The sequence below is a fragment of the Entelurus aequoreus genome, linkage group LG05 (assembly GCF_033978785.1).
Source record: "Entelurus aequoreus isolate RoL-2023_Sb linkage group LG05, RoL_Eaeq_v1.1, whole genome shotgun sequence".
Classification (NCBI taxonomy): domain Eukaryota; kingdom Metazoa; phylum Chordata; class Actinopteri; order Syngnathiformes; family Syngnathidae; genus Entelurus; species Entelurus aequoreus.
The window spans coordinates 46,007,007-46,019,807 of record NC_084735.1 but is presented as its reverse complement, the minus strand read 5'-3'; the positions used below and the strand labels follow the sequence as shown (position 1 = coordinate 46,019,807).

Below are 12,801 nucleotides of genomic sequence, written 5' to 3'. Positions count from 1 at the left end.
CTATAAGACACGTGACTGGCTGTCAATGATCAATTGGGCAAGATGGCTGGAGAACTGTACCCGCAAGAGTCCATTCATAATTTCATTGAAAAGAAAGTTATCATCGAGAGGCCAGAAAGGTAATAGTAATGTAATATGGACGAGTTATATTCAGAAATGGTATCTCTGTATCCTCCCTCGTATGCACACACTCAACAACACTTCATTACACACCAATCACCTTCATGGCGCGTTCATGAACATGGGAACTGTGACCCTCAACATTAACGCCAGCAGTTGGTTACAACATAACGTCCATCCATCAAACCATTTATACCACTTGTCCCTCTCGGGATTGTGTGGGTTTGGGGGAGCCCACCCTTGCAACCTGGTTTAATAATATCACTTTACAAAGTCTAACTATATACATTTTAAGATATTGTAGTTACATTCCTGTCATAAATTATGGTTAGGGTATTAGTTTATTTTGAACATGTAAACATTTACTACTTCTCGGAAAAGGAGTAGGAAAGAGCAAATCGTATTTATTCTTACCCCTTTTCTGTTTCATAGTAACTGGTAACACATTTGTTTGTTCACTTCCTATGTGTGCAAGCACAAACAGTGGTGTGCCGTCAGGGCCAGCAAAGCCTTCTGTGCTGGCCTAACATAACCAGAAATCATGATCATAAATAAAGATAAAAACATTTTTTTATTTACTTTCCCTAAATATCTAAAAGTATTCATATTCTCTTCATGTCATATACCGTATTTTTCGGAATATAAGTCGCACCGGCCGAAAATGCATAATAAAGATGGAAAAAAAAACATAAGTCGCACTGGAGTATAAATTGCATTTTTTGGGGGAAATTATTTGATAAAACCCAACACCAAGAATAGACATTTGAAAGGCAATTTAAAATAAATAAAGAATAGTGAACAACAGGCTGAATTAGTGTACGTTATATGACGCATAAATAACCAACTGAGAACGTGCCTGGTATGTTAACGTAACATATTATGGTAAGAGTCATTCAAATAACTATAACATATAGAACATGCTATACGTTTACCAAACAATCTGTCACTCCTAATTGCTAAATCCCATGAAATCTTATACGTCCAGTCTCTTACGTGAATGAGATAAATAATATTATTTGATATTTTACGGTAATGTGTTAATAATTTCACACATAAGTCGCTCCTGAGTATAAGTCGCACCCCCGGCCAAACGATGAAAAAAACTGCGACTTATAGTCCGAAAAATACGGTAATGCTCCTTCCAGTGCTGTTGTTTTTAGTTTAAGTTTGTATCCAATCAGAATACAGCTATCTTATGTTGCCATGCTGTACAAAATCCGCCAGACGCCTTCAGAATCAACAATGCGGGCGTCCGTGCACTGTAAGTGAACGGGGACATACAGTTAATAGACAGTTACGATAGCCAATCAGATCACGAGTTGTTGTCAGTAAGGCCTTCCAGCTGGCCTCACGTTGAACGTGACATTTATGCGTCCTGTGATTAGATACTCATCGGGACCATGAGCGGATACATTTGAGAACACATACATTTGATAGACAGTTGCGATAGCCAATCAGATCACAAGTTGTTGACAGTAGCTGTTCTGTTACAACTAAAAGTTGTAAACTCTTGTTGTTAAAGTCTGTCATGCTTGTCATTTAATTAACATTGTTTAGATAGGCTCCAGCAACCCCCGCGACCCCAAAAGGGACAAGCGGTAGAAAATGGACGTATGGATGTTACATGTGTATTTGTCGACATCATGTGGTCAGGGCAGTTAATATATCTTGGAGAAGTGTGTACTTTGAATCAAACTTTATTGCCCGTAAGTTGCATAAGCCAAGCAGAGAAATTTACAGTATATATTTTAATTGCTGATGTGTTTTAATTTATTTTTAAATGCGCCAGAAAATAACCCGTTTTGTATAATGTTGATGTGATTCAATGCTCAGTAGGGTGTAAATGTGTTCCTGTATAGTATTTCTCTAGCAATGATCATGTGGTGACATCAATTATGGTATTTTGAGAGTTAATCATTGAAGTCGGAGATCACTGAAGGCCTAGGTGGGAAACGCACGGCCCGGCACTGCAAACAAATGCATAAATAAATACTATTAAAGTTCTCATGAATAGATAGGTAAATGGTTGATTATGTAATTAAATACATCAAATTCTCATTTTTCAATAAGGTTCAAGATGTTTGTTATGTTTATTGTACTGAATGAACACTTTTGAGTTTGAACAGTTTCTTAAACTGGATCATATTAGTACATTAGTCTTTGCTAAGTCCATTTCATGATTTAATTCCACATACCTTATTTTATTGTTGTACATGTATACTCATGTTTTAAGTTAAAAGAAAATAATCATAATGTTGTATTTCTCTTGTTGAGAAGAATAGTAAAATTTTGGGTAGCAGCTTGTACTGTAGTTTGCTTAGTACATAATTTTAGCTGTTTGTAGATGTACCAGATCTTTGAATTTAAACATTTTTAATTCAATAAATAAAGGGTTTGAATGTTCCCTATAACCGACATGATTACCTTTTTTGTAACACGGTTAGTAAATTAAGTGTACTTTTGTAGTTTTTCCCCAATATTATTAATGTTTGTGTTCATAAATTTGCAATAGTCCAATAAACCACACTGCAAAAGTTTTCAATGTAAATTCACAGTAAATGACTGGCAAATAATTGCATTGCTTTCACAGTAACATTTACAGTAATTTATTGTGAAGAGTTCAGGTGCAAAAACTGATGATTGTCATTCCGTCGATTTTGAGCTCTGAGTTTACACCAGTGGTTCTTAAACTTTTTTTTTACCAAATACCACCTCAGAAAACACTTGGCCTCCAAGTACCATCCTTATGACCAACATTAAATAGCATAGTAGGCCTAAGTATTGATTAAAAAAAGGCGGAGGTTTTATTTAACAAGTATATTACTTCTTTTTTTTTGCAACATTACCGTATTTTTCGGACTATAAGTCGCAGTTTTTTTCATAGTTTGGCCGGGGGTGCGATTATACTCAGGAGCGACTTATGTGTGAAATTATTAACACATTACCGTAAAATATCAAATAATATTATTTAGCTCATTCACGTAAGAGACTAGACGTATAAGATTTCATCGGATTTAGCGATTAGGAGTGACAGATTGTTTAGTAAACGTATAGCATGTTCTATATGTTATAGTTATTTGAATGACTCTTACCATAATATGTTACATTAACATACCAGGCACGTTCTCAGTTGGTTATTTATGCGTCGTATAATGTATACTTATTCAGCCTGTTGTTCACTATTCTTTATTTATTTTAAATTGCCTTTCAAATGTCTATTCTTGGTGTTGGGTTTTATCAAATACATTTCCTCAAAAAATGCGACTTATACTCCAATGCGACTTATATATGTTTTTTTCCTTCTTTATTATGCATTTTCGGCAGGTGCGACTTATACTCCGGTGAGACTTATACTCTGAAAAATACGGTACTTACAAACAGTTTAAACAGTAACACTGTGTTTGAATATGGGGAAATAAAACACTGTACTTAAAAAAAAAAAAATTAAAAAAAAATAAAAATATATATATATATATATATATATAATATGTGTGTGTGTGTGTGTGTGTGTGTGTGTGTGGGTGCGTGCGTGCGTGCGTGCGTGCGTGCGTGTGTGCGTGCGTGTGTGCGTGTGTGCGTGTGTGTGTGGTGTCGCTCATAAGGATTTAGAATGATAGGCAAAATTCCAAAAACTCAAATTCCCCATTATCTGTTTTTGCTGCAAAATTTGTACAAAATCATCAAAATTCCATTTTAGTAATACATGTGCATTTTTCAAATTGGGAGTCTCATTTCCCAGCAGGCACAAGACGTTAAAACAATGTTGAGTACTTGTTGAATTAGGTCCTGGCGTTGAGCAACTCAAACCTAACGTTAGAACAACATGCTTTTTGACAATGTTTAATCAATGTTGGGTTCTGACGTTGAGTTGATCATTGAATTTTGGTCATTTACCAACCAATATTCTACAACACAAATACAACATTGAAACAACATGCTTTTTGACAACGTTTATTCAATGTCAGGTTGTGACGTTGATTTGACCATTGAAATTCGGTCATTTCCCAACCAACAACATGGATCCAACGTTAGACATCAACGTTGTCTCAATTTTACAATACAACTACTTTGCAAGGTTGTTTAGAAGTCAGTTTTAAAAAACATGTTTAATCAAAGTTGTGCCTACTGGGTTAAACAGTTCAATTGCAACCCACATCAGCAGGATGGCTGCACCATGAAGTGCTCCACAAAAAACCTTGATTTACTCAAAACAAGGACCGCTTTGGACTTACATTGGCTTTTTCTCTGTGTTTTTTTAGTTCCTGTCCTGTGCTCTTATTTTGGTATATTCACTTCCTCGAAGCCATGCTGCCTGATTGGCAACTGGGTTGAACCTGCTACCGGTTGCCAATAGGTTCATTTTCATTTGCTCTGCCTGTCGTATGCTTTATGCTATGCTCTGTTTTTCGTCTTGTATTTTGCTACGCCTAATATCAAAAAAAGAATTTCCATGACTTGTGCATTTATTTTAGCATTCACCTTCTTAGCTCTTTCGTCCCTCCTCCCTTGTGAGTTTATTTATTTTGTTCATTAAATCATATCATTTTACTCACCATCTCCCATCTTGTCTGCTGTATCTTGGGGTCACATCATTGAAGCTGCCTTGCATGCATCCACGCCTGACAGAAGAAAGAGATCTGTTTTTGCATCTTCATTTGCTTTAACATAGAAGGACACTGTAATTCGTACAGTAATATGTTGTAAGGTTACTGTACATTTTGATTACAGCATTTTACTGTGAAATCATACTATTAAATGCTTTGAAAACAATTCAATGAATGAACATGTTTAATATTACAAAGGGTAATTTTTTTAGCTTTTAATTAGACATCTATTGGAAGTTTTGAAAGTGAGATGGTGAAAATGTTTCAGTTTTTAGCAGCTGTAAAAGTTGTTTCATTAATAACAATGTGTACTTTTTCCTAAGGTATGTGTCCAAGTTCAGGCCGGTAGTTATAGAAGAATGCAGGCCAACAAATTACATGAAAACCATGGGGCCAACCAGAGTGGAGGTGCCAATCCCAACTAATTACCTAAAAAAGCACTCAAAAGAACCTCAACTACCTGAGAGTGAGTGTACCCTTGCATTGTATTAATGTTCTTGGAGAAACCACCACTATGCTCACCTTCTAACTGTATTTCTCAGTAAAACAACATGTCAGGATTAATTGCACCTGTCCCACCAAAAAACCAGCCGTCCCTTCTGGGCCATTTCTACCACCTGTTAGCATCCCAATCAAGAGGAAGACAACCACGCCGAAGGGGACCAAACAGTCTCCGTGTGTTGTTGACACAAACAAAGGACATAAGGAGATTCATAATAGAAACTCGGGACTTGTCCCTGTGTACATAAGGAAAAAGGTATTTTCCTGTGATACTCCAGAAAATGCTGTTTGAAATTTTATAAAACTTTGAATGCAACAGATAAAGATGAGTAGTTTTTGATTGCTTCATTGAGAAAGTCCTGCACTTTTGCAGCTCATATATGAATATTTGCTGTTGCAGGATTATGGAGAGGTACCAAATTATTTGATGCGACGTAAAGCAAAGCATCAAAAGGCGCTGGAGGAATACAACATTAATTTGAAGAGGCAGGAAGAACACGAAACTATGAAATACCTTTCAGACAAGGAGTGTCAAGCCATCATTGAGGTACTGGAACACGAGGCTGCACATTAACAATGTATTTTTGTTTCTCTACCTCATTTACAGATAATCCTTTAGATTAGTTAGTGCGATACCATTTAAAATATTGCTGTTATACCACATCGCTGATTTTTTAAAGCATATTCTAGAATATTTTTAGTCTAAAAATGGCTAAATGAACTAAAAATGTCTACATTATTAGTGAAATAAAGTGTGAATGAATGATGGGTTTTTAACATGTAAAGCGACTTTGGGTACTTAGAAAAGTGCTATATAAATCCCAGGTATTATTATTATTATCATTATTATTACACTACAGTAGTATTGGCCATTAGAGGAGACGAAACCAATCAGAGCAGGCTGTTCAGTTTGGTGGTCATTGATTGGTTCAACCTCAGGCAGCATTACTATACTGGTTTAAAAGAATGTAAAGGTGACTAAAGGGTGTTATTTCATGTCCAGAGGCTTCTTGTTATGTTGGAAAACGTATTTAGAATGTAGGAAACAGTTGTTATGCTCTAGGAATGAAAATATAAACCCAATTAACCGTGATAAACGATATTAGAAAGATTCCAGAACAAACCACAAAGTCACTTAAACAATGCAATCATTGCTGGACAGTTCAATTTGATAAGCACCACATTTTATATTAGAAAGCATTAGAAAGACTCTAGATTGAATTATCCACAAAGTCAAAATAGAGACGTGTCACTTAATAATGCAATCACTCCTGGAAACATTTGGTAACCACCTCCTTTCATAATAAAAAGCATTAGAAAGACTAGAATAAAAGACTACAATAATCAACGAGGTCAAAATAAAGACATGTCAATTAAAGCTGGGTACTTAAATTATATTCTTAAACTAAAAATAAATCGTATTTATTAGCATCATACAGTATATCGTAACAGTGATAATTTCGGAAAAAATATTATGTCTGTGCCTTATAATTAGGTATTTTAATAAATAAAACCCCAGAAGACAAAATGTTTTCTTCCTGGCGATCAACCCCTCCAGATCCAAGCACAGGATTTAGAGAAAGGAGGGGTGAGTAGAGCCCACGAAGGAGCCTCCTCATGGGCTGACGTGATATATACTGAAGCGTGTACACGTTACGAACTTGTTTTCAGTATAGCACACCTGCCGAACACCCACGTGGAAAGATTGCAATGCCTGTGCTTGCTGTTACAGCATATACTTCTAAAAAACTCAAAAAGAGGAAATCAGAGGAAGAAAAGAAAAACGCTGTACGTCTAAAAAAACAAAAACAACAAAACTTAAATAAAATGTATTTGGGTCCAGTGTATTCAAGATGGGGGGCAGTTTTGGACTAACTTTGAGGAGGAGACTGGGAGGGATTATCAGCAGTGCACAGGTGTGCAGAGTGGGGGGCGTGATTTACAGTTTGAATTCTGCCTGTTGACACAAGTACCCCAGCTTTAAGTAATGCAGTCGCTCATGGACAGTTGCATTTGATAACCACCACCTTTCATACAATAAATCTTTAGAACGATTTTAGAATAAAAGACTCGAGAACAATCCACAATGTCAAAATATAGACGTGTCAATTAAGTGATGCAATTGCTCATGGACAGTAAAAGTACAAGTAAAATGTGATCTTTGTCAGACTCCAGTCAGGAGTGTCAGGCCCAATGTTGCCCCAATGTGGCCTTGACGTCACTTGCATGCGCAGTTCGATAAAGTCAAAATAAAGGAAGTTGAACAAGGAAGAAATAAAGTCGCTACAACTACAAAATCAAAAGTTGCCACACCTTAAAAAAAATTTTTTAGGTGTCAATAAATGAATGTAATACAATGTATGAATGGATATATAGTGTAATATAGGGACGGCGTGGCGAAGTTGATAGAGCGGCTGTGCCAGCAATTGGAGTGTTGCTGGTTACTGGGGTTCAATTCCCACCTTCTACCTTCCTAGTCACGTCCGTTGTGTCCTTGGGCAAGACACTTCACCCTTTGCCTCTGATGGCTGCTGGTTAGCGCCTTGCATGGCAGCTCCCGCCATCAGTGTGTGAATGTGTGTGTGAATGGGTAAATGTGGAAATACTGTCAAAGCGCTTTGAGTACCTTGAAGGTAGAAAAGCGCTATACAAGTATAACCCATTTATCATTTATAATATATTTGGGAAGGCTCTAATCTTTTTATGGCTGTCAAGTAGAGAAAACAGAAATCAGTGTGGATCTTTGTTAGCTTTATTTTTCAACTCACTTATGTAGACAACTTATGCAATGAATGTAACTTGTAAGCAAATAAATACGCCACAATGTACACATCATTTCTAGTCCTTCAACAATCGCTATTTCTTCAGAATCATGTTACATGTAGCTTATTTGCGCGCTATTAATTACCTGGCGAAGAAATACTTTTCTCACCGAAACCGATTGTTGTGATGACGTATCTACTTCCGCCGGCGGGGACTGCGTCCTTCCCCACGCACACGAATGACGTAGCTCGCCCAAAGATGACATAAAAAAGTCGCAATCAGGTTGCATTCAGGTCGCACTTACGTTTAGACTAAAGACACATTTGAAAATATTAGATTCCAATCGGATTCGGACTACCTCCTGATGTGGCCCAAATTTGATGCAAAAATATCAGATGGGAAGCACTTTGGAGCGTTAAGACTGACAAAAAATATCCCATCTTTGTCAATTGAGGACAAAAAAATCAGATTTGGTATGCAGTGTGAACGGGGCCATAGAAAGCATTAGAAAGACTAGAATAATCCACATAAAGACATGTCACTTAATTGATGTAAACGCTCATGACCACCACCTTTGATCATAGAAAGCATTAGAAAGAATAAAATACTCAAAAAGTAAAATAACATGTGTCACTAAATCATTGCAATCATTCCTGGACAGTTACATTTGATAATCACCACCTTTCATAACAGAAAGCATTACAAAGACTACGTGTTAATACAATTACACATTTTACATTACACAATAATTTTTTTTTATCAATAAAGATTAAGTGCTTTATTGATGCACATTATTTTCAGGCTTTTGCCGGCCACCTAAAATTTATGTTGTGGGCCAGATCTGGCCCCTGTGCCCTGCATTAACTGCCCTTGCATTGTGTCCATTCCTCACATTCTATGTGCACCATCGCTTAGCGATGAGATATCATAGCAACTTTTCTGAATTTGTGCCTTATTTGTGTCAAACTGCTCTTTTTGGGGACTTTTTCATGTATGGTATTTAGAATTAGGGGTGTCAAATTACTGCGGTAATTGCGATTAATTAATTGCAGTAAAATTTGGCACATTGCGTTTTTAATCGCATTAATCACATTTTTATTTCGGAATGTTACTGTCTCTGTTTGCCTGCAAGTTGTCTCGCCCTCTTCTTGTGCTTAACTGAAAGCAACAACACTTGTGCCACGCAGCACAAAGATCATATGTAGCCACGGCGAAAAAAGTGAAGTGAAGGGAATTATAGTTATATAGCGCTTTTCTCTAGTGACTCAAAGCGCTTTACATAGTGAAACCCAATATCTAAGTTACATTTAAACCAGTGTGGGTGGCACTAGGAGCAGGTGGGTAAAGTGTCTTGCCCAAGGACACAATGGCAGTGACTAGAATGGCGAAAGCGGAGATTGAACCTGCAACCCTCAAGTTGCTGGCACGGCCGCTCTACCAGCCGCTCTACCAACTGAGCTATACCGCCCCAGAGGTATCACTCTGTCACGAAACTTGATGTTGATGTTGGCAACTTTAAATCGTGGGGATAGGATGAATTATGTCTAACAAATATATAATATAATATATCTAACATATCTAAAATATTCATAATCAAAATGAATATTTCAAATTTGGGTATTTTTTTAGCGTTACATGCTATTATATTATTATATATTATAAATAAATTCTATTACACAAGCTTTGGAGAAATAGTGTCACTTTCGGGCGTGTTTTTGACCCACATTACACTGACTTTACACTTTTATAACACATGTGTATCATATAGTAATACATTACATGTACAATAATGTGTACATTATATTTAAAAATCAATTTAGGGATATATTACAGGTAATTATACATGCAATTTGTTATATTACATCAAATTGTGACAAATATAGAAATGTATTTGTTGAATATTTTCTCTTAAACCACTAGTGGTAAAATATACTAGCACTGTGATTGTTGGGTATGTTTTATTTATTTGATGTTTGAAGCGGAGAAAAACAACTAATACTTAGCCCTCAAAAAAAAAAAAAAGAATAAACAAGGACCTCATGATTTATTTTAGTAAATAAAACCGACTATGTCACGATCGGCCTTCGCCGGAGTAGGACCCCAACACAGAGAAGAAAGAATAAAGATAATAACAAAAGGCACAAAATGTGTGAAGAAACGGAAATCGCACCAAAAGGTGTGGAGAGGAACACATAAACACTACACGGCAGAGCTGGGACACAGCCACAGTAATAAGGAGCGTGAATGAAGTTAGCGTAGAGGAGATGAACCCGGCGGGAAGGGTGAAGTGTCAGGAATAAACTGGCGCTGAGTGAATGCACTGGAGAGCCTAAGTAGTCAGGTAGGAAATGGGTATCAGGTGTGCGCAAAGGTGACGTCGCCTCAAAGCCAGAAAGCCAGGCACTGCAACACAAAGCAGACACGCGGTCACAGAGCTGCCAGATTATGTCTGTTCAAGTCTGTTAAAAACAACAAATGATTTTTGTAAAGCCACTTTATAATAATGTAATTAATTTAAATAAAAATACCAATTTGATTTTTTTTGGAATCTTTTTAATGAGGTGGGATTAAAAATAAGGGACTAATCGCAAATTTTTTAAATCGCTTGACAGCAAAAATGAGTAAAACAGGAAATATTATGAACTGATGAAGCACTTACATGACATATATACTAAATCTTTCAATCAATCAATTTCCCACTTTGGCAGATAGACTCAAAGTCAATGTATTATTTATTATTTAACCTGCTCTCCACCCAGGACCTAAAGAAGAAATACAATGAGCTGAATGTCGAGTACCAGCGCCTCCCATTTATAATTGACACCCCATCAATGAAAACACGTAAAGTACGCTTGGAGGTGGAAATGAAGCAGCTGGAAGACGACATTAAACTCCTTGACAGGTTGGAGTCCATCTGCAAAAACAAATAGCGCATGGATGTGCCCATGGTGTCTTCCATCCATGGCATCTACTGAACTCAAGTTGGGAACAATTCAAATGTTGAAATGTTGAAATGATGTGTTGGGAAATTGCTGTATGATTGGTGTCAGAGTTATATTCTGTCCTATATCAGCAATCAAATGTTTGTTACGTCATAACAGATGAGTGTTACATTTCTTAATGTTGTTCCTACAGATACTATAGAGGACATATCGTCTCCGAGGCAGATTTACTTAAAAAATGTTTTTTTTACATTCTGCTAAATGTGGCCTTTGCAAAGTATTTTTTTTACTCGTTTTTAGGAAGCTGTCGTAAGGTTGTTATACAATTCAGCACTAAAACCTGAAATGCACATATTGCTAATGTTTAAAAGGCCTCGAACTTCACACTTGATTGTCAAGTCAATTCCTGGGATTGACCTCAACAAAATGGCATAGTTGAGTAAGCCAGTTGTATTTTTGTGAATATAATTGTATTATATTTTTCCATCTGTGTAAAGAGCTAGAGTTGTGATTGTAACTTGTCAATATGTAACAAAGTCATGTGTTTTTATTGCAAAGTAGCAATAAAACAGTATTTTTGCTCCTTTTTATTCCAAACCTATATAACGCACATGACCATTCAATAGCAGTGTGGATTGTATTCACCATTAATATAGACTTTTTAAAGAGTAATTATTCAATTGTTTTTATAGTTTATAGTTGCATAAAAATTAATTTAAATGAAAAATGAGGTGAGACTCAAATCGAATATAGTCGTACCTCAATTTAAGAGTGCCCAAAGTTTTTTTAAAACATTTAGTTATTAGGTTTTAAACACATTAATTGACAAATCGCCAAAAGTGCATCAAATACTGTGTGTCCTCCACAACATGTAAAAAAAGATAAATAAAAATAGAATCAAATAAATAAATAAAAACCACAGAAATCTATCAACATAAAACCACAGACAGCTGCATTGCTGAATGGCCCCAGAGAGACAACAAAATAACATCCGTGACGTGTGGACCAGCCTGAAAGAGATTTCAGGTCATGGAAGAGGTGGAAGTGGTCACCAGGATTTTGGTTAGGTTTGGTTCACCTGTGAGCCTAATGGTTAAGGGGGTAAAGAAAATATATAAATGGAGTATAGGGGTGGGCGATACAGAAAAGTTTGGTATTGAGCAGGTATTAAGTAAATACATAGCCAGTATTGCAGACACCGATACTTTTCACTTGAAACTTGTCCAAACTATGGAACATGATCATAATCACAATACATTTTAGGCAAACGAAACAATGAATACATTAACAATATAATGCAATAACATAAAACAATATATCTACAACAATGTCGGGCACTTGTTTGGCATTGTTGGTGCGACACCAAGATGCAGAGACAGGAGACGGCATGCAGGCACAATGATAATTTGCACACAAAGATCAACACCTGTCCTGAGAAACGGCAGGCATTAGATGTACGCCAATCAGGTACAGGTGAGGGAGGCAATGCACAGGCCATGGAGGAAGTGGCAGGAAATGGAAGCGCACAGGAAGTGAAAACGAGCACTGAAATGGAAATACCAAGCACAGGAAAATTATAAACAAGTCCATTATGTCATGAAGTATCATGGTAAAATAATACAAGTATTCCCGTATTATCATTTATTGCATGAACGTGTTTGTTTGAGCAAAATAAAGCTGTTAAACAAGAGCAAATTTGCTCTAAATCCAACCCTTTGTCTTTTTCCTCCCAATTCCTTCCTGTATCCAAACCTCAAGGACTTATTGACTTTTTAAGTGTCTAAAGAATGTATCAATACGACACTTCAATATAACAATATAGAAGATGGAAAATGATTGAGACTTGTCCCAGGTGTATTCTGCCTTCCGCC

At 36.5% G+C, this 12,801-nt stretch overlaps 1 protein-coding gene across 1 annotated transcript; it reads left to right on the top strand.

Moving 5' to 3' along the window:
• On the top strand, positions 1–11,234 carry LOC133650696 (enkurin-like). Its single transcript, XM_062048246.1, has 5 exons — positions 1–119; positions 5,048–5,190; positions 5,267–5,481; positions 5,626–5,772; positions 10,748–11,234. The coding sequence occupies exons 1-5, from the start codon at positions 43–45 to the stop codon at positions 10,916–10,918; spliced, it is 753 nt and encodes a 250-aa protein (XP_061904230.1). The 5' UTR covers positions 1–42; the 3' UTR covers positions 10,919–11,234.
• The last annotated feature ends 1,567 nt before the right edge of the window (positions 11,235–12,801 follow it).